The sequence below is a fragment of the Neovison vison genome, chromosome X (assembly GCF_020171115.1).
Source record: "Neovison vison isolate M4711 chromosome X, ASM_NN_V1, whole genome shotgun sequence".
Taxonomy (NCBI): Eukaryota; Metazoa; Chordata; class Mammalia; order Carnivora; family Mustelidae; genus Neogale; species Neogale vison.
The window spans coordinates 71746982-71773329 of NC_058105.1; the positions used below are offsets into that span (position 1 = coordinate 71746982).

Consider the following 26348-nt stretch of genomic DNA (forward strand, 5'->3'; position numbering starts at 1 on the left):
CAGAGAGCTGGTTGGAGTCATGGGGCAGAAAAGATCTGCGGATTCACAAGAGTCTGCTTTCTAAAGTTGGTTGTTCCCTACTCTTCCTCTGCCCCTCTAGTTCTTTCCGCCAAGCGAGATTCATTAAGTACTTGCTGGCTTGTTTGGCCTTTCTCGTGCCTGAGATCCTCCTCTCTGTCCAAATTCTTCCTCCTGGGTAGCCCTATCGGAATCCCTCAATGTTCTAGGAGTTTAGTAATGGGGGAGATCTAGTTCCTGTTATATGATTGTCAGCTCCTGGGTCTCAGGAAGGCCATACTGAACTTTGTGCTGGTCAAACAGCTTGCGCAGGGCACTGATGTAGAGTGCATGGTACTTGTCCACAGTTGTCTTGTCTGGCCTCTTAATCTTGGGGATTGGCAGGGGTTCCCCGACTATGGGGAAGGAGAAGAAACAAGCATCAGAGCCTCCCCTCCCCAACTCAAGTTACCCATCCCTCAGAAGGAGCCACATACTGAAACTCAGTATCTGTGTCCCCTCCTCTTCCTTTGTTCTTTTCCTGTGCTCTAGCTCCATCCCATCCCATATTCTGCAAATACCTAATATCATCCATGCTGAAGAGAATGAGAACAAGCTCAGAAGAGTGATGGGAAGGAATGTTTGTGAACAAAGATGCTCTCGTGGCAACTATTAAAAGGCCACAACTATTATCTGTTCAGTTGTCCTGCCCACCCTGCCCTCAGTCATACCCCTTGGAATTACCACTCCCCATCCCAGCTGTTTGCTGGGCCTCCTGGACTTGATGGATGACCTGGGTGGGGGGAATCAATAACAAAGGTGGTCCGGAGGTATTGGAAAGCTTACCAACAGTAGTAATGGGCCGATTGAAAGGAAGGAAGCCCCAGGATTCTTGAGTGAGGCCCCGGCCGTGGAAAGTACAAAAATTTAGTCCCAGGATTTTTTTGAACGTGGCCTGGAAAGTTTTTTGGAAGAACCTTATCCACGTGCCTTCAGGGAAGATCTCTTGATTGTGAACCTCATTCTCTCCAAAGGAATAGGAAGGGACAAGGTACGCTCTGCAAAGAAAGGAGCAGAGTATTAACTCTCCGAGGGAGCTCCCCCCAGCAAAACCCTCTCCAAGGTATGAAAACCTTCTAATCTCCCCATTATAGAACAAGGACCCAAGCACGCAAACATCTTCAGCTTTGTGTCTCACTCTTGCCATGCCCCACCCTTCCAACTGAACCCTTCACGGGGAGCTGCTGCACCTTGTCCTCTGATAGGAAAAAACTAATCTTAGGCAATCTAAGTGTTTTCATTGCTCCTGGCATCCAGAATGATCTTCCTAAACTGTGTATCTGGACATGTCATTCTTTTTAAAACTCTTCCAGAGATCCTCACTCTGTATTGTGCTGCTTACCACGGCTTTTGTGCTCTAGCTTTTGTGCTAGCTTCCCCTCTCCCCGCCCCTTTCTTGCAATCTGCTTAACCATACTAAGTGTGCCAAGTTGTTTCTTGTCTACGCTTCTTCGTACATTCTGCTCCCTCTGCCGGAAATGCCTTCCTTCTGTCTTCACATGGCTAATTCTATTTTGCCCTTCAATGCTCAGCTCCAATTTCAATCTCTTGAAGAAACCTTTTTTTTGACTGCCTCCAGTGCCCTCCCCCACAATATGAATTAGGTACCCTTCAGCTTATCTTTCTCCACACTAACAATAGTCTAACTCAGTTATTACGGTTACCTCCTTACCTGTCTGACTCCCTAGTTGTCTGTCAAGCTGATCAAAGGTGGGAAATTTGTCATTTATCTTTGGATCTCTAGGTCCTCGCATAGTGCTTATTATGTTGTAGGTCCCCTGAATTCTTTCTCCCTTTTAGCCTGACTGGCTACTCCTACTAATATTTTAGCTCACAATTCAGAAGTCACTCACTTATGAAGCTTCTACCTTGAGAGTAAAAATGTTTCCATCCATTGTTGTTCCCATAGGACTTTGTACATAACTCTATTACGGCACATCATTCATTCGACAAATATTTATTGAGCTCTTTCTATGCGTCAGCCCTGGTTTAAGCCCTAAGGACATGTCAGTGAACAAAATGGATAAAAAAAAAATCTCTCACAGTTTTTCTTGAGGGAGGACAGACAATAAAAAATAATAACAAATAAACAAAAAACCAGATATATAAATAAGTAAAATCAGTGATATGTAAGAAAGTGATAAATGCAAAAGGAAAAAATAGAGCAAGATGATCAGGATAGACCTTATTGAGAAAAAACATTTGAGCAAATACCTGGAGGAAGTAAAGGAATGAGCCAAGCAGTTATTTGGAGGAATAGTGTTTCAGGAAGTGGGGACAGCTAGAGCAAAGAGCTTAAGGCAGGAGCCTGAGGCTTGTTGGAGGGCCAGCGAGAAGTCCACTGTAGCTCTACTAGAGTGAACGAGGAGGAGAGCAGTGGGTGATGAGGGGTAGCTAAGGACCAGATTATTTACGGCTTTGCAGGCCCCCATAAAGTCTTTGGCTTTTGCCCAGATTGAAATGGGAGCCTTTGGAGCATTTGGAGTAGTGACATAATCTCACGTTTAAAGGGATGATCATCTTAGCTACGGTTGAGAATAGATTCTAGGATGTGAAGGCAGGTAGAGCAGTTAGGAGACTGTAATAATTCAAGGGATATATGGTGCTAGTTTAAACCGTGGGGGCTTGTAGTTGAGAGGATAAGTGGTTGGCTTCTGGACATATTTTGTAATTACATGTGTGCACTTCTGTTGTTTCCATGGGACTGTCCGTTTCTTAAAGGCAAGGACTGGGTATTATTTATTTTTATATCCTCAATGCCTAGTACTATGCCTAACACACAGAGGGGTTCAGTAACTGCTGAACAAATGCATTCTATTTTTCAAACCAGATTATATGCTCTTTGGGGAAAATAATCATGTCTTATTTATTTTTGCAATCCCCACAGCCTCAAGCCCAGTGCCTTCCCTACACTGAGTATGTTTTCTGGGCCTCTCAGTTAGTGGGTTGATATAGACTGAAGCTCTGTTTTCCCAGATCCCCAGCTAACTAGGCTAATGGGCAGAAGGTAAAGGTCTTTTCCTACTGTTCTTTCTGCAACTTCAATTAAAAGAAGTGCCTATAAATGTATCTGGAGCCCCAAATACAATTAAGACACGGTGTGAAGGAGCAGAAGGAAGCAACCAGAGTAAAAAGAGAGCCCTTTCTAACAGGTTTAGGGCACCAGAACCTGGGGACCCACCCTGTCTTCAGTGCCAACTTCACGAAACCTTTCCGTTCTTTAAGGTAGATGGTAGAGGCGCCTGGCCGGCACAAGAGGGCTTCAGCAGCTCCACCCACCACAATAACCACAGCGTTGCCTGAGGCTTTCTGGGTCAGCAAATACTTCAAGGCCAAGCCACTCACTGGACACACACCTGTGAAACCAAAGAGTCAAGTGGCATAGCAAATTTCGTACCCGAGATTGGGGAAAGGGGTTCCTCTGGGCTCTTCATGCTGGAGACAGTTCTGTTTCCTGACTACTGTTGTTTCCACTCTTCTGTCTTTGACCTCCACTTCCTGGGTTTGCCCTATCCTGAGGTTGGTCCTTAGGGTCAGCTGCTTGCCTTGTGGAAGGGTCTGTGATACTACAATTGCACCTATATTGAGTTCCTCTGCCTGCTGCCTCTTGGCTCAGTGGGTTGGGCCGCTGCCTTCGGCTCAGGTCATGATCTCAGGGTCCTGGGATCGAGTCCCGCGTCGGGCTCTCTGCTCAGCAGGGGGCCTGCTTCCCTTCCTCTCTGTCTGCCTGCTTCTCTGTCTACTTGTGATCTCTTAGATCAATAGTATCTACTCTCCAGTCTTACAGCTCTGGAAATTGTCCAGAGGTCTCTCTCTCAGGGGTGATCAGGACTAGCCACTAGCCACCACTGACCTTCCGCTTTCCACTTTGGCTTTGATCCTGGACTCCAGCCTTCTGCTTCTTTTTCTGAAAGGATTTCTGGCAACTCTTATAACTGCCTAAAAATTATCTTACTGGCTAACTAAATCCTACCACCCATATCTTAGACAGAACATGCTGCGTGGCTACATACACTTGTTACTGGCCCAGTGTGTTCTGGACTCATTTTCTACTAAGCCCTCTTCCAGCAGGATGTGAGATGTGGACTGTCAGGGCTTATTGGTGTTGGAGCTCTGAGGTGGGTCAGAGAATGGAATGATTTCTTATTCTCACTCACCCATTGACATCACATAGTCTCGCACAATTGGGATCCAGAAGATCCATTCCAAGGTTCCTACGGAAGGAGTGATGGCTGGGAAAATCCGAGCAAAGCCAGTGGCCTCAGTAGCGAAGTTGATGAACACACCATAAGAGACAATGCCATGGGGGTGATTGGCAATGATATAGTTGTGTTTGGGAGAGAGGTTGTGAGTCTTCACCAGCTGTTAGACGGAGATTAAGTCAGGGGGGCAGATAGGAAGAAGGAATAGAGGACGTGTGGACCCAGAGACAAGCAGGTATCCTGTGTTTCCCTTGGGGAACCCCAGATCCCTGTTCTTCGAGATTCTTCATTGTCATAGGATTGCCAGGGGTTATGATGCTCAGAGAGGCTGACCTGGGTTTGCCACTGTGAAGACAGGTTGCAATCCATCCATCTCCCCACCTGCCCATCCATCTTGGATGTCTAACTTGTATTACACTTCTGGGCCTTCACTTTCACTGTTGGTCACTAAAGCCTTTGAAAACATGGAGCTGAGAGGGGAGAGTCTGGGCAACCAGAACCAAGGACACTAAAAGGAAGGGGAGTTACCTTTATTGGGAAATAATTTTGAAAATACTTCCAGAGGGTCCAATTTCGTACCCAAGCTGAACGCCTACCACCTGTGGGTACAGAAGGGAAGGAAAGAGCAGGTGAGATACTGCCAACCCCTCAAACCTCTTCCAGAGGTGGAGGGTTCTTCTCAGCCCTTGGGTCAGAGAAGAGGTCCCCTTTACACACTTCCATATTTCTAGATAGGCACTGTCTCCGAATCCAACCCCCAAGAAGATCTAGAAGAGCCCTGATCCCCTGTAGTCAGCCAGGAAGGTGACAGAAAGATATTCCAAGTTTAGGAGCACCTGTCTTAAAACCTCTTAATCCTTCTTGGGAAACCTGGGAGAGATCTCTGTTCCTTGCTAAGCTTTGCTCTCCTCTCTCCTTCTCCTTCCCTCTACTTCTAATTGTTTCTTGCCATCTTTCCTGCCCTCTACCTTCCTACTTCTTTTCCTTTCCCTTTCCCCCTTCTGTCCTCTTCCCACCCCTTCTCTCTCTGCCTCTCCCACCCTCTCCGTCCATTTCTCTCTCCCTGTGGTTCCATCCTCGGCGCACACAGGTACCACCACTCTTCCTCTGTCTCTTACCTTGACTGTGAGTGTTCCAATCATAGGCGAGCCAGGCTAAGGCAAGCACAGACAAGATCCAATATTTAGTGAACACCAGAAAGTAGGGTATAAGCAAAACAGGAATCGCTCCTAAGGGGACACAAAGGTTCAGTTTCCTTCAAGTTTAATAGAATTCTAACTCCCATCTCTGCTCTCTACTGAAGGAGCAGATCAAGGCTGATGTGAGACCCTTCTCTCCCTTTTCCCTCACAACCTCTCCCAACTCTGCTGTAGTCCAGGCCCACCTCGGAGTCCCTTGGCCTTAGTCCCTTTGGTGGCTGAGATCTTAACTGACGAAATGGCATTCTCAGAGCAGGGTCAAATGACAGCACTACTTGGCAAGTGGCTTGGCAAGAACAGCTCCTTGAAGCAGTGACTGACATCCCCATTCTGGAACTTCAGGAATTCTTTTCTAAAAGCTTGACTCTCCTTTGCTTGTGGAACTGCTAAGTCAGTACATACCAGCGGAGAGGGCTGCCTGCAGTATTACAGGCTGCTTGATGCTGAGAAGAAAACACGTATTTAGAAAGTGCTTTACTAGGTTCAGTTTTGTCACATTCAAAAAGTCTCAAAAATCCAGAAGGGGGAATATTATCTCTATTAGCAAAGGGCCATAGTAGGCTTTGAAGTGTAAACTTGATACATCTCACAGCAGTGGGAATTAAATTCCAATTTAAAAATCTGCATTCATGGGGTGCCTGGGTGGCTCAGTCATTGGGTGTCTGCCTTCAGCTTAGGTCATGATCCCAGGGTCCTGGGATTGAGCCCCACATTGGGCTCTCTGCTCAGTGGGAAGCCTGCTTCTCCCTCTCCCACTCCTCCTGCTCATGTTCCCTCTCTCACTGTGTATCTCTCTGTCAAATAAATAAAAAAAATCTTAAAAAAAAGAAAATCTGCATTCATGAGAAAAAGGGGCTAAATACACATATTGTGAAAGAAAAAAGACCCAGCTAAGGGAATGACTGCTTGGGCTGGGTAACCACATCATGGTAGATAAAATTTCCAGAGAAGGGAAAGAAACTCAAGAGTTACTTAGCAGTGGGTTTGTCCCTTGCATTTTGGACATAGAGGGAAACAAGGGAAAAAAAGATGGAATGGGCCTTTCTTTAAAAAGTCATGTGATGGAGTAAAAGAAACCTTAGTGATAGGCTGAATTCTCTCTGAAAGAGATGGCTGAGATGGTTGTTATAATTATGCTAATTAAATAAGAACTAGCGGTGGGAGGAATTGCATAGGAAGCTTTCCATAGCGAAATATCCTGCTGCCTCTGACCCTCCAAAAAGATGAGAGTAATGCACCAGGTAAGCTTCAGAAGAAAACTCAGCAAGAATCATTATTAATTAAAGGTAGCCCAAGGGTATCATTTCCTTTATATTTTGCTTCAAATAAATTTTGTTTGTCTCCCCAGTATTTAGAACAATGCCTTGCACGCAGTAGGTGTTTAGCAAATATCTATAGACTGGCTGAAAGATAAATGTTTTCTCTTCTCAATAATAGGTAAACTCAAATGATAAGTGTTTAAGCAGCATTTGTGTTGTTTAAATGTGATGCTATCTAAATCATAGATGGATTGTGTGCCTTATATCTGGTCTCTTTCTATTATTCACAAGTAATGGGAGTCTAACCAAGAGCTATACTTCCATAAACACTATCCCCCTTGTGGAATCTATTTGGACTGCAGGTGTGGCACCTCAGGAGACCACAAAGGCCCTTTGAAGACAAGCCCGCCAAATGCAGCCTGTCTGAGAATCACTGGTGTCGCAGTGACAGAAATGCAATTTAAAAGATAAGAGAAACAGAGGCCAAACATGGAAGAGCTAGAGCTCATGGAACAAGGAGTTCTGTGACACACAGAAAGTAAAGGTGTCTGAGGCAAGAATGATGAAGAACAACAATTTGTGTGGATGTATATATGACGTATTCTTAGATATAATGGCCTTGAAACCAGGAGAGGCTTCCAAAATCTTATCTGTTTTCAAGCGAGAAGCCTTAGTGTAAATTATCAAGGAAGATGCTCACATAAGGCAGGCTCTAAATTTAGTTTGTACTGAAGATGGCCAAGCCATTCTAATAGATGTGTAGTGTGGTATCTCATCATAATTTTAATTTGCATTTCCCAAACATCTAATGATGCTTAACAGCTTTCCATGTGCTTCTCTGCCTTCTGTATATCCTCTTTGGTGAGGATATATTTATTTCACTTTGGTCCATTTTTCAATTGGGTCTTTTTGTTTTGTTTTTACTGGTGAATTTTAAGAAGTCTTTATACATTCTGGGTACAAGTTCTTTGCTGGATATGTGATTTGCAAACATTTTCTCACAGTCAACGTTTATTTTTTTATATTGTTCTCTTAACAGGGTCTCTCATAGAGCAAAAGCTTTTTAATTTTGATGAAGTCAAGTTTATAATTTTTTCCCTTTACAGATTGTACTTTTGATGTAAAAATCTAAGAACCTTTTACCTCACTTCAGGTCGTGAAGGTTCTCTTCTAAATATTTTATTAAAAGTTTTACAGTTTGTGTTTCACATTTATGTCTGTGATCTATTTTGAGTTTTTTTTTTTTACTAAGATTTGAGGTTTTGATCAAGGTTCATATAGTACATATGGATATCCAGTTGTTCCAGTATCATTTGTTTAAAAGACTACCTTTCCTCCATTGAATTACTTTTGCATCTTTCTTAAAGATCAATTGGCCATAGAGGGTTCAATATATGGTGTAGAAGGATCACCTTCTCCCATGAACATTACAACTCTACAGCTATACAAAGAACAATTCCCGCTGGAAAGGACCTTAAAGCTAGCTGAGCAGAGCTTTCAGGACAAAGGATAAAAAAGTCACCTTGATATACATAGGAGAGGTGGAGACACAGTCTATAAAGAAACCCCCATATTCGGGAGCAGTGACCCACAGTTGGGAGGAAGGTCTTATAATCTAGAGCTCATTCCTGAGGAGTGAAGTGTTTTTGCCTCCTTTCAGGCCTCCCAAACCTTGAGAACTGCACCAGAAAGATGAGACCCCGGAGTGTCTGGTCTTGAAAACCAAGGTTTACTTCAAGGAGAACCAAAGGGCTATAGGAAATGGAAAGTTCACTCTTAAAAGGGCTTGCACACAGACCTGCTTGCCCTGGGACCCAGCACAAAAGCAACAGTTTGAAAGGCACCTGAACAGAATGTGGAAGAGACTCATGTTTTAATCTTAAAGCATCTGCTGGAGAAAAAGAAACCTGTTTAGATGCTCTCTAAGGATGGAGGCACCACTGGGTGTCATTTTTGAGTTCTCCTGCTTTGTTGGTGTTGGGACTAACAGGTGACTCTTCACAACCTGCCTCTAGCCTGCTAGCTCCAGTGGGACTGTCCCCTACCACTTTCCATGCATTGCAGGTGCAGCCTACCCTACTGAAGTTGGGCTGGCCAAGTGTCCCACCCCCATGAGCCACAGTCGTGGCCCACCAAGCCACGGCCAGCAAGCACATGCAGCCCATAGAAAAAACACTCCTTGAGCACCTGGCTGTCTTGGTCAGGAGAAATGCATTTCTGGGTCGCACGAGTCCAAACCAATTAGAGAGATAGTCTTTGGCACAGGGCACTGTACAAACAGCAGACTGAAACAAAACCCTAGTCTTCATGTGAAAAAGTTTTATTTTCTTGTCCCTAAGCTTCATACTGAGGGGAAGGCTTCAGGTTTGCCACACATCTAGGGGCCAAGAGGAACCCCCCCAGGGAATATGGACAGGGAGATGCCATGTTAGTGGCCTCCCTTGTCCTCCCCACAGCTGGCTGATACCACTCAGATGGGAACTTGAAGTCTAAAACCACAATTTTTGCAGCTATTGACCAGAGGATTCCTCCAGAGCTTCTTGTCTGGATATCAGCAGGGTTTATATTGTAGACTCACAAGACTGTTTATATTTGCCTACCTTAAAAACTGTTGCCTGCGGATCTGGCTTATAATTAACCTGAAGCTAAACTGTCCGAGGTCTTTCTCTTTGGGACACTGACAAGTGTTGGCCTTCCCTCAACAACTGGAACCTATCAAGAAAAAAATAAGGGTATTTAAACAATTATAAAGATCTGAGGAAGAACCAAAAGATAAAGGATTAATTAATTCAATTAATCTCCCACACAAGGCCACTCTTTCAAGACTGGGAGAGATAGCTGTTACACAGAAACAGTCATGGAGGGCGAAGCAAAATGAAGACAGAGGAGTATGTTCCAAGTGAAAGACTCACTTTCCCCAGGGGGAAAAAACCTTAAAACTAAAACCCCTTAAAAATGGAGATAATCGGGACACCTGGTGGTTCAGTGAGTTAAGTCTCTGCCCTGGGCTCAGGTCATGATCTCAGGGTCCTGGGATTGAGCCCTGTATCGGGCTCTCTGCTCGGCAGGGAGCCTGTTTCTCCCTCCCCCTCTGCCTGCCTGTTTGCCTACTTGTGATCTCTCTCTCTTTCTCTGTCAAATAAATAAATAAAATCTTTTTAAAAAATTTAAAAAATGGAGATAATCTATCTGATAAAGAATTCAAAGTAAAGGCCATAAAGATGCTCATTGAACTTGAGAAGAATGAACAACAATGAGAGTTTCAACAATGAGATAGGAAACATAATAAAGTACCAAACGGAAGTCATGGAGCTGGAGAACACAATAACTGAACTGGAAAATACAGTAGAGGTGTTCAACAGCAGACTAGGTAAAGCAGAGTAAAGGATCAGTCAATTTCACAGGGCAAAAAAACTAACACCAAGCATTAAAAAGAAAAAAAATGAAAACAAGTAAAGGTAGCTTAAGGGATTTATGGAACAATATCAAGCAGACTAACATTTTCATTATATGGGCCCCAAAAGGAAAAGAGAGAGAGAAAGGGGAAGAAAACTTATTTGAGAAAATAATGGCTAAAGAATTCCATAACCTATGGAGGGAAATAGATACTCAGCTCCAAGAAGCAAAGAGTTCCAAATAAGATGAATCCAAAGAAATCTATACCAACACACATTATAATAAAAATGCCAAAAGTTAAAGATAAAGAGAAAATATTAAAAGCAGAGAAAAGAGCCAAAGTAATCTTGAAAAGAAGAAAAAGGCAGGAGATATTACAACCCCAGGTTCCAAGGTACTACAAAGCTGTAGTGATCAAAACAGTATGGTACTGGCACAAAAATAGACACATAGATCAATGTAATAGGATAGAGAGCCCAGAAATAAATCCATGCTTATATGGTCAGTTAATCTATAACAGAGGAGGCAAGAATATACAAGGAGGAAGAGTCTCATCAACAAATGGTGTTGGGAAAACCGGACAGCTATATGCAAAAGAATGAAACTGGAGCACTTTCTTACACCACACACAAAAATAAACTCAAATAGATCAAGGACCTAAATGTGAGACATGACCATTGGAGTCCTAGAAGAGAGCACAGGCAGTAATATCTCTGACATGAGTCATAGCAACATTTTTTTAGATAAGTCTCCTAAGGCCAGGGAAACAAAAGCAAAAATAAACTATGGGGACTACGTCAAAATAAAGTATTTTGCATAGCAAAGTTAACAATCAGTAAAACATAAAGACAACCTACTGAGTGAGAGAAGAGATTAGCAAATGACATATCTGATAAGAAGTTACTATCCAAAATATAAAAAGAACTTACATAACACCGAAAAATAATCCAAATAAAAAATGGGTGGAGGACATATGAATGGACATTCTTCCAAAGAAAATATGCAGATGGCTAACACACAGAGGAAAAGATGCTCAACATCACTGATCATCAGGGAAATGCAAACTGAAATCACAATGAGATACCACCCTATACCTGTCAGGATGGCTAGAATCAAAATGGCAAGAAATAACAAGTGCTGGTGAAGATGTGGAGAAAAAAGAACCTTTGTGCACTGTTGGTGGTAATGCAAATTGGTGCAGCCACTGTGGAAACAGTATGAAGTTTCCTTAGAAAATTAAAAATACAATTACCATATGATCCAGTAATTCCTCTACTGGGTATTTACTCAAAGGAAGTGAAAAACACTAATTGGAAAAGATATATACACCTCTATGTTTACTGCAGCATTACTTATAACAGGCAAGATATAGAAGCAACCCAAGGGTCCATCCATAAATGATTGGATAAAGAAGCTGTTATATGTATATGTGTATGTGTGTATCTATATGTGATCTTGCCATCTGTAACATGGCTGGACCTGGAAGGTATCATGCGAAGTGAAATGAATCAGTCAGAGAAGGACAAATACCATATGATTTCATTCATATATGGAATTTAAGAAACAAAACAAATGAACAAATAAAAAGATACCAACAAAATGATACTCTGAAATACTGACAAACTGGTGGTCGCCAGAGGCGAGATGAGCGAGGAGTAGGGTGAAATAGATAAAAAGGATCAAGAGTACATTTATCTTGATGAAAAGTGAATAACCTGTAGAATTATTGAATCATTATATTGTACACCTGAAACCAATGTAACACTGAATGTTAATTACTCTTCAGTGACAAAAGAAAACAGGCAAATAAACAAAAGCAAAGTTTTCAACCAAGAAAACTCTACCTGGCAAGGTTATCATTCAGAATTGAAGGAGTAGTAGAGGGTGTTTTACCCGAGCAAAAGTAAAGGATTTGATCACTACTAAACTGGCCTTACAAAAAAATGTTAAAGGGACTTCTTTAAGCTGGAAAGAAAAGGCACTAACTAGTAACATGAAAACATGCAGAAGTAAAAATCTACCAGTAACTGCAAATATATAATAAAGGTAGAGGATTAAAGCTAATACGAAGTTAAAAGACTTTTTCCGGTTAAGAGCAAATATAGGATAAGTACTGCAGCTGCTCAGAGCACTGTGGGGAGTATTTTTTAGAGTACTGCTGGAGAGCACAGCTCAGGGATGGAGCTTGGAACAACCGGTGCTCGACTTGAGAAGCATACAAGTATACTAGGCAAAGGTGTTCTGCCATGATGATCAATGTCTTTGTTGCCTTTTTTTTTTTTTTTTTAACAAGAATAGATCCATCCTGCCTAACCTTGAGTTTTTGGAGCACCACAGTTGTCCTGGGAATTAATTGCATCTCACAGGTCATCTGACTTCCCATTTTTAAAATGTGGGTTCAGACCCTGCTGAACACTACAGGTAGATAGGTTTCTGAAGTCCACTAGTGGAGAATGTCATGTCAAGAGACTTACTACCATGACACCTGATTGATAGGCAGAGTGGGGAGCTCCAAAATGTGGCCTGATTGTGACAGGCCAGTAAGGACAGCCCTGAAATGATCTCAAGGTCCCCTGAGATCTGTCAGCCATTCTATTCTGGAATGCCCCCTTGAGTAGCACATGTTGTCTGCAGTTCTTAACGATTGAAATTTATTAAGAATAGGGGCGAGCCTCAGTCGGTTAAGTATCTGCCTTTGGCTCAGGTCATGATCTCAAGGTCCCAGAATCAAGCCCCAGATCAGGCTCCTTGCTCAGGCTCACATGCTACAGGTTGAGGAAAATGATATCATATTTTGATGTGTGTGTGGACAACAATGTGGAAGCTAAAACTGGTGTATTTTATGTAAAATGTTTCTATTCTTTGATTTTTAAAGAGACTATTTATTTACTTAGAATGAGAGTTGGTGTAGGGGCAGAAGGAGAGGGAGACTCTCAAGCAGACTCCATTCTGAGCACAGAGCCTGACATGGGGCTCAATCTCACCACCCTGAGATTATGACCTGAGCTGAAATCAAAAGTCAGACATTGAATGGATTGAGCCACCCAGGCGCCCCCTTGAATTTCTATTTTCAGTTGTTTTCTGCTAGTATATAGAACTGTATATATGTATATTATGTGTGATCTTGTATCCTGTAACTTGGCTAACCTCCTTTGCTAGTTCTTGGATGTGTCTGTGTGTCTGTTTAATAGAATCCTTGGGATTTTCTACAGACAATCATCTCATCTGTTAATAGGGTAGTTTTTTTCTTATGTTTCAATTTGTATGCTTTTCGTTTTTCCTTCTTCTTGTCTTACTGCACTTGCTATGACTTTTAGTATGATGTTGAGTACATATGGTGAGAGTGGACATCCTTGCTTTGCTGCCAATCTTGGGGACAAAGTTTTCAGTCTTTCATTAAATATGATGTTAGCTACAGTTTTTTTTTTATAGATGCTCTTTATCAGGTTGAGGAAGTTTCCTTCTATTCCTAGTTTGCTGAGAGGTTTTATCATGACTGAAATGGAATTTTGTCAAATGCTTTGACTACATCAGTTGATATGATCATGCGTTTTCTCTTCCTTTGTTAATATGGTAGTTTACATTGATTTTCAAATATTTGCACTTGCATTGCTGGGATAAAGCCCATTTGGCTGTGGTATATTATGCTTTGTATTGCTGGATTCAATTTGCTAGTATTTTATTGAGGATTTTTGCATTTATATTTATGAGGAATATTGGTCTATAGTTTTCTTTCTTGTACTGTCTTTGTCTAGGTTTGGTATCAAGGTCTGGCCTCATAAATGAGTTGGCAAGTGTTCCTTCCTCTTTTATTTTCTGGGAAAGGTTGTGCAGAATCTGTGATATATCTTCTTTAAAATGTTTGGTAGAATTTGCTGTTGAAACCATCTGGGCCTGCAGTTTTCTCTTTTGGAAGGTTTCTTATTTTCCAAAATTAGAAATTTAACTTAATTAGTAGCTATGGGTTCTCTCTTTCATCTTGTGTGAGTTTTGGTTGTTTGTGGTTTTGGAGGAAGTCTCCAAATATCATTGTTAGTTTGTCTATTTTTCTTTTCAGTTCTGCTCGCTTTTGCCCCATATAGATACTGAAGCTCTGTTGTTGGGTACATCTACTTTTGGACAGTTATATCTTCCTGGTAAATTGACCCTTTTGACCCTGGCCTTGACTTAAGAAAATAAATTTAAACTTGTATAACCTCCAATTACTATTGTTTACTAGTTTAAGTTAAAGGTGGTACCAGTATGAATCTAAGTGGGTCCTTTCTTCAAATTATCTTTGATGCATCTTACCTGCTCACTTTCCTCATACAGTAATAGCCAATATTTACCATACACTCATCGTTTTACATGCATAGTTTATTTAATCTTCACAAATACTCCATTATGACAGCAACTAATCTCATTTTGTACATGAGGAGCCCAGGTATAGAGAGGTTAAATAACTACCTGAGGCCACAAAGCTAGCGTGTGGGTGAGCCAGTGTAGGTGAGCCAGGGTTGAAAAGTCAAGACCGTTTTACTCCAGAGACTGCACCCTTAACCTCTAAGCTCTAATTATTTTCTCCTTTAGTCAGTTACCAATTCCTGGCAGGTCTACCTTCTAAACGCCTTTCAAATGGTTCTATTACCCCCCCTTCATGTTACTACCCAGTCTAAGCCACCATTATCTCTTTCTTACATGACTTTTAATGTCTTCTAAATCTTTTTTAAAAAGATTTTACTTATTTGAGACAGAGAGAGAGAGAGCCCATGAGTGGGGGGGTTGGGCACAGAGGGAAAAGCAGACTCCCCACTGAGCAGGGAGCCTGATGCAGGCCTCTATCCCAGGACCCCCAGATCATGACCTGAGCTGAAGGCAGATGCTTGGCTAACTGAGCCACCTAGGCGCCACTGGCCATTTATTTCTTCTCTAGGCATTTACTCTAAAAAAATAATTGGACAAGTGCAGAAGGGGTGTGTGTGTGATGCTAAATGCAAATCTGACTCTATCTCTGTACAGCATTTAACCAGGAACATGACTGGGTCATTAAGGAGGCATTTCTTTAGCTTTGAAATTACTCATTGGGTCTAAATTGACTGTAAATATAAGAATGTGTGGGAGTAAATGGTAATTTAATAATTCAGCATCGAATGTGGCTTCTGATGACTCTTAAGGTTAAGGCTCTTAAGGTCTTGTAATCTTGATTTTGAAGGCCCTCTGTGGTGAAGCCGCTGGCCACCTCCCTTGTTTTAGGCATTCCACCATACTGTTCTGTCTCTCCTCCAACTCATTCTGTTCTCCCTGCCCAGCACAGGGAGAGTGTGGGCTTCTGTGCATGCCATCCCCTTTCACCTGAAAGAATCTTCCTCAGCTCTTTCCTGGATAGTTCCTATTCATCTTTTAGCCCTCAAAATAAATGGCCTTGTTGCAATATTTTGGAGCTCTCTTTGACTTCCTTCCCTTTTCAAAAAATCTCTCTCCCATTCATTCTCCTGCTTCTATCTCCATTGCCACTGCTATGGTTGAAGGCTCGATCTCCTCTGGTCTGGAGTACAGTCTTTAGTATGCTCTTTTTGCCTGCTGGTGTCTTCCCTTCTGGTCCATTTCCCGTGCTACTGCCAGATTTTTTCTTTCTTTCTTTCTTTTTTTTTAAAGCACAGTCACAATGTTGTTTATTTCAGAAATAGTGGAATAGGTTTGAGAGGATGGAGAGTAGAAGGTAGAGGGCCAGGAAAGAAGATACAGCAACAGTTTAGGTAGATGGTGATACAAGCCCATAAAAGAAAAGACAGATGGAGAGCCATCCTCTAATGGAAGCTGGCCCTCCACAGGGGTGGGGGGGTGGGGAGCAGAAGGAGTCTGTCAGGGCCATTGCCCAATTCTAAGGCTCATGAGTCTTACTATGTCACATCATTCCCAAACTGTCTTTCCATTCCTCTCTTCTCATGTTTCCCCTCCTTCTTGTCCCTCTGCATTTTTTCTCCTCTTTTCCCCTATTTTGTCTCCCATTACTTTCAGTGATGCTCAGTAATCAGCCATGATTCTGCACATCATTTGGGAAGGAGAGGCACTGAGGAAAAAGCTCTGAGAGAGAGGAATGAAGGAAAGTGGGTGAGAAAGAGAAGAATGGAGGAAATTAAGAAGGGAAGGAGAAAAGGGAGAGAGGGTAGGAAAGGAGGGAGGGACACTTTTCTGTATGGAGCAACTACTGAAGACCAAGCTGAGAGGATGGGGATACTGAGCCTTAGAGTGGGTCACAGAACTCGTTGGAAGTCACAAAGGGAATTGTAGTCCAAGTTAGACAAATTCCAGAATCCACATCCTGTTCACCATGTTTCACTGATTCTCTTTTCTACCTTCCCAATCCCCTCAAGGTGGTGTGATATTTTTTCCCTTGAAACCCTAATATCACTTCACTGTGACTCCTTCTTTCACTTTGCTAGTCTGTCTTCTATCATAGTGACTTGTATGTGTGTCTTATGTGTGACTTATGATGTGTAAACTGTGTACAATGGTGGAATTAATGATTGCTTTACCTTTGTTCCTAGATAGTAAGGAGTTGGTACTTGACTCATTGTAGTCTTGACAAGGACAGTTGCTGTCTTATAATCAGTATTTGCTCTGTAACTATTGAATAGATGTGAATATCTTAATATCTTTAATATCTCACGCTGTTAAATGCTACAGCTACCTTGGTAAACTCCAAGACCCGGGATTCATGTTGTAACTTCTAGCATAATTGCTAAAATAATAGAAGCAGGATGTATAACATCTAAACCAGTAGAGGAAGATAAATGGAATGATGATCGATTAAAAAGAAGCTGAGACAAATGGCCAACAAGCCAATAAGCATAAGAAAAGATGCTCCACGCTACTAATCATTAGGAAAATGCAAATAAAAATCACAGTGAGATGGCATCACATTCAAAAAACAGAAAATAAAGAAATGTTGGAGAGAATGTAGAGAAATTTGATCCCTTGCACACTATCAGTGGGAATGTAAAACAGTGCAGCTGCTATGGAAAACAGTATAGCAGTTCCTCAGAAAAATGTAAAATATGGGTGCCTGGGTGGCTTATTCATTAAACATCTGCCTTTGGCTCAGATCATGATCCAGAGGTTCTGGGATTGAGCCCCGCATTGGGCTCCCAGCTCTGAGGGAGGCCTGCTTCTCCTTCTCCCAGTCCACCTGCTTGTGTTCTCTTTCTCTATGTCAAATAAATAAATAAAATCTTAAAAAAGAAGTAAAATGGAATATCCATATGATCCAACAATTGCACTTCTAGGAATATATCCAACAGAATTGAAAACAGGATCTCAAAGATACATCTGAACACCCATGTTTATAGAACCATTACTTACAATAGTCACACAATGGAATGTTATTCAGCCTTAACAAGGAAGGAAATCCTGTCACATGATATAACACAGGTGGAACCTGAAGACATGGTAAGTGAAACAAGCCAGTCTCAGAAGGACAAAGAGTTCATAATTCCACTTACATGAAGTGCCCACTCACCCCATTTGAATGCGACTCAAATTCAGAGATGGAAAGTAGAGTGGTGGTTGCCAGGGGCTGGGGGAAGGGCAAACAGTGAGTTCTTGTTTACTGGGTACAGAGCTTCAGTTTTACAAGATTAAAAGAGGTCTGGAGGTGGATGGAGGTTGGCGATGGTTGCACAACACTGAATATATTTAATGCTGCTAAAATGGACACTTAAAAATAGTTAAAATGGTTGATTGGATGTCGTGTGTATTTCACTGCAATTTTTAAAAACTTGAAAATTCAGGAGAAACAAAACATTTACATCTGTTATGAGTTTTCTCCCCCGAAGATGTGTAGGTTCCATCATTGGTCACTAACATTCCCACTCCACACCTCCAGCTCTTCCAGGATGACTGGACGCTAGGAAGATGGGGGTGGACATTATTAGGAGGCTAACATTCTAATGTTAGAAGCTAATATTAGGAGGCTCACATGGGACCTTACATATTCAGTGTTGGATATGCCCTCTACCCTCATCCCTGTCTAGAGACAGTGTCCTTTGAGATGGGGAGAGGAAGAGAGAAAAAAAATATTTCAAAACAAATCATTCTGTGGTCGAAAAATGAAAACATTTTATTGAAGAGAGCTCCCCAGAAGAGCCAGACCAGCGTGAGCACTTATGTTTGAATGCCACACAGTCTCTCTGGGGTGGGACAGACCCTACCCCTAAAGGGATCAGCTTACACAGTTCTTCCTCTCTGGGCCTCTTTCCTTTGCTCTCTAATCCCCATCTTTGCGTGTTCTTTCTGAGATCCAGACTTGAAATGGTGGCTGTCACCACGATACCAAGCATTTTAGAACATTCCAGCGACCCTCACTTCCCTAACTGGGAGCTGGAACTTGTCAAAGGGGTCTGTTGGAAGAAGTTAAGATAAATGCAAAGGAAGACAAAGAGAAAATATGAAAGACCAAGAAGGAAGTTTACAGAAATACTGCTTTTTTTCCCTTAATACATCTAGAGGTGGGCCATTGACGGACCAAGAGCTCAGCATGATTTGGTTAAAATAAGGCTCAGTAAGTCATCATCTTTTGGGGGTCATGGACCCCGTTGGCAGTCTGGGGAAGCCCAGGAACCCCTTCTCCGAATAATACCTTAAATGCCCAAAATAAAATACACAGACTTACAAGGGAAATGCATCATATTATGATGCAATTCTCAAAACATTATAAAAAATGTGATCTAGTAACCTGGGCTTCTTGGTTCATGCATTAAATAACCAGACCTAATGATGGTTCCAATAACTACTGGAATTTTGAGGTAGTCATGAGCATAGAAGAAATTTCAAGATCCTTGCAGCAACTGGCATGTGATGAGCAAACCTGTGATGTCTATCACTGAAAAATTCACTGGTACTGATGATGTTTTTGTGTTTTGTTGCCTACATTCATTATTTCAGCTTGAGGTCAGTGAAAATAAAGGTAATTTTTTTCTATCCAAATTCAAAATCTCCCCCTCCCTTCCAACCTCAGGTTCTAGGTCTGTAGGCCTTTGGTTAAGACATCTGCTCTAAGGGATTGGATAGCCTCCCATAGATTGGCACTGGCTGCCTTCAGGATGACATTTTCTCCCATCCAGTGTCCAAGCTTGGTCCTTGTAATTGACTGCCCACGAGGTCCTAGTTTCTGACTGGGAAAAGCTGAGAGCTCTCAACCCATTTGCCAGGCACTGATAATTGCCATTGCGAGTCCACGGCACAACAGGTGCTTTATTAAAATTTTGTCCTATGAGTCACTCAGGCAGCTCCAAGACTTTCCAGAATTCTGTCACCATAGTTTTATACTGGAAAGTCACCTTCTGCCTACCTAGTAACAACAGCTCTGCAAGCTGCCACCACCTCTGCTCCCATCCCTGAATACGACTCTTTCCAGCTAGTTCAGAGGGGTCGGCAGGGGGCTGGGTTGAAAGGGGGATGGGTATTATGAAGGGCACTGGTTGGGGTGAGCACTGGGTGTCTTACGTAAGTGACGGATCACTCAATTCTACTCCTGAAACTGATATTACACTATGAGCTACCTCGCTGGAATTTAAATAAAGACTTGAAATTTGAAAAAAGAGGGGGCAGTCCCGAGAAGGCCACTGTGATCTTTGAATGAGAACAACAGTAGCCTCACTCATGGCCTTCGTGCCCCTCTGTTGGAAAGAGAAATTTCATGAACTTAGCAGGAGCCCTCTCTCTGGGTGGGGAGGCGCAGTCTTTCCCAGAGGGCGGGGACCAACCAAATAATCTCTTTGGAACCTTCCTTATTGCTGGGGGGGCGGTGTTCCTGGACTCTTTCTTGGCCTGTTCTCATATACTCTCCGGCCCCTGGGATTCACTCACCTAAAAACACGTAGACTGGGAGCCACTGCAAAACAGACAGGGTTTGGAGGCATTCCTGAAGGTCTAGTCTGGAGAGGAAGGCCATGGCAGTGGTGCTCTTCAGTTGTGGCAAGAAGCCCAAACAGAAAGCCAGCACCTCTGTAGGTGCTTTGCTCTAGTCTCTTACACTGTATCCCTTCAGCTGTTGAAGATTTTAGGCCTGACCTAACCTTTACTCCAGTCTTCCCTGTTGTTTGGCCCTGGCTCCACCCCAAGCTTCCTACACACACCAGGTTTCAGATCACCCCATCTAATCTTTCTAATATCCCTCTAATATATAGCATTTCTTCATGTGTGCCACCTTGGGGTGCTTCTGGCTGTCTGTGTGGGAGTCCCTGATAAATGAGTGAAGGAAGAGAAAATGGTTTAGACCTTGAAGAGGACCCCCGAAAAGCGACCTACTTCCCTACTTTAGAAAGGAGGACTGGTGATGATACTTGTTTCTGTTTTTTGGCTCCTCCCATCTTCTGCGGAGACCTACATGGCCAAGCTGGGCCTTTTTCTGCACGGATATCTAGACTTCTCAGATCTGTCCTGGTGCCTCTCTTCCCAAGGGCTCTATATCAGCAGCCCGATACCCTATGATAGACTGGGAGAAGCATTACATAGAGAGCAGACCTGGGTCCGGCCTGCCTCCAGCATGTTATTCCCGTGACATCTTCACAAACTGTTCCATCTCCCTAGATCTCAGTTTGAGCATTCATTGTTGGAAGGCAGTGTAGTGGTTAGGGCATGGATTGGAGAGCCGGATAGCCGGGGTTCAGATCTCAGCTCTGCTGCTTACAAGTTGGTGAACTTCTGTGCCTCAGTTTCCCCATCTGTAAAACAGGGATAATACAGGGGATAGTACCTATTTCACAGGGCTTTTATAAGGATTAGATGATCAAATGAATGTAAAGTGCTTAGCATAGTTCCTGGCATACAGTAGGCACTGTGTGTTTCCTGTTATGATTCATTTAGTTCCATTAATGTCTATTGACCATCTACTATGTTTGAGGCTAAAAGTCTTGCTTCTACACACCGCCTTTACAAAATTAAAGACTGTCCCCAGGACCCAGACCTCTGTATTTATCTTGGTTTTTTTTTCTGTAACTACCTATTGAGTGACTACTGTTTGCCAGGCACTGCTATAGGTGCTGAAGATTTGGCGGGGAAGAAGATGGACAGGATTTCTGCCTTTATTGAACTTACAGTCCAGTGGAGGAGACAGACATGAAGCAAAAGAAAATCACAGAAATGCCTATGCACGGGGTGCCTGGGTGGCTCTGTCATTAAGCATCTGCCTTCAGCTCAGGTTATGATCCTGGAATCCCCAGATCGAGCCCTGCATTGGGCTCCCTGCTCAGCAGAAAGCCTGCTTCTCTCTCTCCTTCTCCCAATCCCCCTGCTTGTGTTCCCTCTCTCTCTCTCTCTCTCTCTCTCTCTCTCTCACTCTTTCTCTCTGTCAAATAAATAAAATCTTTTTTTTTTAAAAAAGAAATGTCTATGCGTTTGAATGTGTGATAAGTGTCTTAAAGTAAAAGGTCAGTATTCTCAGCATTAAGGCCTTGAATACAGAAGGGCTCAAAAAAATCTTTTGAATGTAATCAAACATGTTGCCAGGAAAATCAAATACAAAAGTGGTATCAAGTATCCTGCAAGTGCAAGGAGATATTGATTCCTTAGCCTTTTCCAGGGAGATTAGCAGAGTTCTGTCTTCCTCCCTAAACCCCACTGTGGTTCAGAGTTCCCTGATTAGACTGACTAATAAGATGTTTCAGAGTTGGGACACCTGGGTGGCTCAGTTGGTTCTGGGTCTGCCTTCGGCTCAGGTCATGATCGCAGGTCCTGGGATGGAGCCCCGAATCGGGCTCCTTGCTCAGCACAGAACCTGTTCTTCCCGCTGCCTGCCAGTCCCACTGCTTGTGCTCACTCTCTCTGTTTCTGACAAATAAATAAATAAAATCTCAAAAAAGATTAAGATGTTTCTGAATTAATCTTAGGGGACTTTTCTTGGTATGCAGCAGAGGTGTGCTTTCATTCCCCAGTGACCCCAGATGGCCACCTAACGTATCACCCCATTTGTCCACTTCCTCTTGCTTTTCTTCCCCTAGTTACCTGGGGTTCTCAAGCTGCTTATTGGGGCTACTTGGCCACATACAAGGTGAGATGTATTGGAGCACGTCTGCTCAGCATTTTCATGAGAGGAGGGAGAGAGGTGAGACAGGTCTGGGTCTGTTGGGGTTGGAGTCTCCAGCATGGACAAGATCCATAATGTTGAGAGCTCCAAGTCCCCTGATAGATCAGCTCTGTACCCTCCTTCACTTTCAGATGGGTAAACGGCAGAGGCCTAGAAAGGACTCAAGGTCACACAGGCACCAGTGGCAGGGTAAGGACAGACCAGTTTCCATTTCTGTCTCCTTGATGTCCAGCTCAGAGCCTCAGGTACAGAGTAAATACTGAAGTAAATGCTTGTGGACCAAATGGAGGCGATCTGGTCTCTGGTTCCTCAAGCAAGATGGACAGGCAAGGCTGGGCCAAACCCCTGACTAGCCACCCTCTTCCCCCCAAAGCGGAGAGCATGCTTCCAAGTTGGCCTTTTTCTGCAGCCACATGGACAAGTGTCATAGAGATACCAGAGAATGTAGAAAAGGCAGGAAGAAGCGAAGTAGGTCAGCAGGCAAACTCTGAACAGGCAGCACTCAGGATTTCCCAGTTACCATTTCTCCAGCCAACCAGCAAACGCCTAGCTTTCTTAGAGGAAGCGGTACCAAGAGAAAGGTGGCCGAGAGGCACAAAGGTCTGCCAATTTCTTTCATAAAACATTTCAGGCTCTTTGGAGAACAGTGTGGAGATTCCTCAAGAAATTAAAAATAGAGCTTCCCTATGACCCTGCCATTGCACTCCTGGGTATTTACCCCAAAGATACAGATGTCGTGAAAAGAAGTGCCATCTGTACCCCAATGTTTATAGCAGCAATGGCCACGGTCGCCAAACTATGGAAAGAACCAAAATGCCCTTCAACGGACGAATGGATAAGGAAGATGTGGTCCATATACACTATGGAGTATTATGCCTCCATCAGAAAGGATGAATACCCAACTTTTGTAGCAACATGGACGGGACTGGAAGAGATTATGCTGAGTGAAATAAGTCAAGCAGAGAGAGTCAATTATCATATGGTTTCACTTATTTGTGGAGCATAACAAATAGCATGGAGGACAAGGGGTGTTAGAGAGGAGAAGGGAGTTGGGGTAAATTGGATGGGGAGGTGAACCATGAGAGACTATGGACTCTGAAAAACAATCTGAGGGGTTTGAAGTGGCGGGGGTGTGGGAGGTTGGGGTACCAGGTGGTGGGTATTATAGAGGGCACGGATTGCATGGAGCATTGGGTGTGGTGAAAAAATAATGAATACTGTTTTTCTAAAAATAAATTAAAAATTAAAAAAAAAACACATTTCAGGCTGATGGGACTCTAACCATCAAGAAACTCACAGTCCAGGGTGTGAGGTAGATGTAATCACTTATACCTGTGAGGTCCTGTGAGGTGCACAGAAGAGAGGAGCCCCCACCAGCCCAAGGAGATCAGGGAGGGCTTCCTGGAAGGGGGATGCCGCGGTGAGGGGAGATGGACCAGGCACAAACGGCACAATGGGATTTCCAGGAAAGACTGCCACTAGTTTATCCCACCAAAACAAGTGGGGAGCTGGGATAGGCCGGCAAGCTAAGAAGTTTTTAAGGGGCAACAGAAGAACAAAGGAAAGGAGAAAAACGGAAGGCAAAAAAGATCGAGGGGACCGGGAAACTCAGAAGGGAGGGTGGAAGTAAGGGAAGCCCAGAGACAGTCGGAGCCCCGGGATTCTTCTTCCTGGACTTGAAGCCCCCCACTCAGCCCTCAGAAAGACTTGCTTCCAGAAAGGTTTGGATAGCGGAGGTTGTGCCATCACGCATCATTTTCTGATCTTTCTCCTTCTATCGTACTCTTATTGAGCTAGGTATTGCAATTTCAGTTCAATTGAAAGTATTTATGGAGAACTCACTTAATGCCAGGCACCAGATGAGATAACACAGAAGGTACATACATTGTCCTTCGGTCACCACATTTTTTAATGATGTCCTGCTATAAGCCTGGTATTGTTCTAAAGGTTGACAACTGTGTGTGTGTCTGTGTGTGTGCATGTGTGTGTGTGTGTCTGTGATGGGATGGGGTGCAGGCGGAGAGAGAAAGAAGTGCACACAGCATCAACACAGGGATCAGGGCCATCAGAGAATTACAAAGAAGACAGAGGGGGTGGCTAGTAGCTTCGTGACCTTGGACAAGATACTTCTGTGAGTTTCGGTTTCCTCATCTGGAAAAAGGGACTAATCCTATTTACTCACTGCAAGGATTAGTGGTAGTGTTCACCAAGCCCCCTGGGCAGTCAGTGTCTGACCCCCAGGAGCTGCTTGATAGGACGTGGGCTATTCAGTGCTAAAACAGGGATGGTTCGTCCCCCACCTTCAGGTGACTGCCACTGTCTCCTAGACTTCAGCAAGCTGTTCCTCGCACATCTCCCTTCCTTTCTGGTCTCCACGCTGCTGCTAGCTGATTGCCGTCAAACACAACTCTTTGCATCTGCCCTGTTTCAAACCCTCTGAAGTCTCCTGTGGTTCCTGGGAGCGAGTTCGAACTCCAGAGCCTGGCTTCCAGAGCCCTTTCTACACTGGTTTCTGCCTTCCTGGAGAGTCCCGTTTCCCATTACTTTATACCCCAGTAGACACAGTTTCCTTCCCCTAATAGTAAGTGCCCCTTCCTCTACTGGGCCTTGGCCCTCGGTTATCTCTGACCGGCCTGCCTAACTTCTACCCTCAATATCTCTACCCAGCTCTCCCCTCTCGGTTCCTAAGGTACATGATGCCTACTTTGGGGAGGGCGCATATCAGGAGTGAGTTCGGAATGGTAGACACCACCTCAGCACCCAGTTTCTTTCTTTTCTTTTCTTTCTTTTTTTAAAAGATTTTATTTATTTGAAGGTGAGAGAGAAAGCAAGAGGGAGAAGCCAAATGACTCCCCACTGAGCAGGGAGCCCGACGCGGGGTTCGGTTCTGGGACCCTGAGATCATGACCAGAAGACAGATACTTAACCAACTGAGCTACCCAGGCTCCCCTACACTCCTTTTCTACTGCAAGGCTTGGTAAGCTTTTGGTATATTTATTTTGAATAGTCAGCATATTCATGTGATTTAAAATTCAAAACGGACTATAAGGAATTCAGTGAAAACTCTCCTTCCCACTCCGGGCCTCTAAGCACCCCCACAATTTTCTCCTTCTAGGGATCTTTCATGTGCACACAGAAAATAAGGTAATTTGCTTTGTTAAATGCATACAGGAACAAACAGGGAAAACCTGGAACCGATACGAATGCTCACAATCTGGAGCGATGTAAGCTCTTATATAGCAACAGTATAGAAAAATCTGCCGCCATTCAAAGTCATTAAAATTAGGGGTGCTTGGGTGGCGCAGTTGGGTAAGTGAGCATCCGACTCTTGGTTTTGGCTGGGGCCCGGGTTATGGTCTTCGGGATCCTGGGATCCAGCCCTCAGGCCCTACGCTCAGTGCCCAGCTGATGGCAGATTCTCTCTCTCCCTCTTGGCCCCTCCCCGCCCCCACCCGTACTCTCACCCGCCCCCCCGCTCTCTCTCTCTCAAATAAATACATGAAATCTTTTTAAAATGTCATTAAAATTATTGTAAGGCAGACTCTGTAGTAGAAGATATGCTACGCTGTAAAAGCAGACCTCTCCATTGAAAGCCCTTGGTAAAAATGTGGTCTCTTCAGTGACAGGATGAAAGGATGCCTGAGAGAGAATTGATTGCTGCTTTAAGGTGAAGAGATTCTGTCTTTTATGTAAAGCTGTTTGAATATGAAAAGGGAGAGGCTGGATTGTTGTGAATCTGCTTGATGAAGGAGCGTGATTCATGATGGGACTCATTCACTCAGTAATTCATTCCACAAACACTGAATGTTTGCTTTGTCAGGAGGAAAGAGCCAGAAACAATGTGGAGCTTCTCTGGATAAGCACTAAGCGGTCTCTGGGGACCTAAGCAGCTCTGAGGGAGTAAGAGGGATGGGGAGTGCGATGAGTTCATTTCAAGGCTGTTGAATTTGAGTTATGTTCGTTCCCCAAGAGGAGCTGTGTAGTGGATGGTAGGATCTAGGTCTGGGAGCTGAGCAGAAAGGTCAAGGACCCGCGCTAGCCGTTGGGGAAGCGGGGAGGTGGGTGGAGCTCACCCAGGGAGGAGGCGGACAGGTAAAAGAAGACAGGTTACATAAAGCTGGTGAGAGGTTATTCCGAAAATCTCTCAATGTCTCTGAGCAAGGGCCAAGGG

The 26348-nt window shown here is 43.5% G+C and overlaps 1 protein-coding gene across 1 annotated transcript; it reads right to left on the minus strand.

The window, feature by feature from the left end:
* Positions 1–247: 247 nt before the first annotated feature.
* On the minus strand, positions 248–20196 carry DGAT2L6 (diacylglycerol O-acyltransferase 2 like 6). The gene is made up of 7 exons (XM_044235291.1): positions 19960–20196; positions 5378–5488; positions 4788–4858; positions 4215–4419; positions 3239–3413; positions 844–1055; positions 248–413 (listed from the first exon to the last, which is right to left on the minus strand). The coding sequence occupies exons 1-7, from the start codon at positions 20042–20044 to the stop codon at positions 259–261; spliced, it is 1014 nt and encodes a 337-aa protein (XP_044091226.1). The 5' UTR covers positions 20045–20196; the 3' UTR covers positions 248–258.
* Between the last annotated feature and the right edge of the window lie 6152 nt (positions 20197–26348).

Excerpts from the sequence above, each read along its gene's own strand:
- DGAT2L6 (XM_044235291.1), bottom strand. The coding sequence starts at position 20,044 with ATGGCCTTCCTCTCCAGACTAGACCTTCAGGAATGCCTCCAAACCCTG. Across the intron at positions 5,489-19,959 it reads CCCAGTCTACGTGTTTTTAG|GAGCGATTCCTGTTTTGCTT; the intron begins GTGAGTGAATCC and ends GTGTCCCCTTAG. Across the intron at positions 1,056-3,238 it reads AAGTTGGCACTGAAGACAGG|AGCGTACCTTGTCCCTTCCT; the intron begins GTGGGTCCCCAG and ends CTTTCTTTGCAG.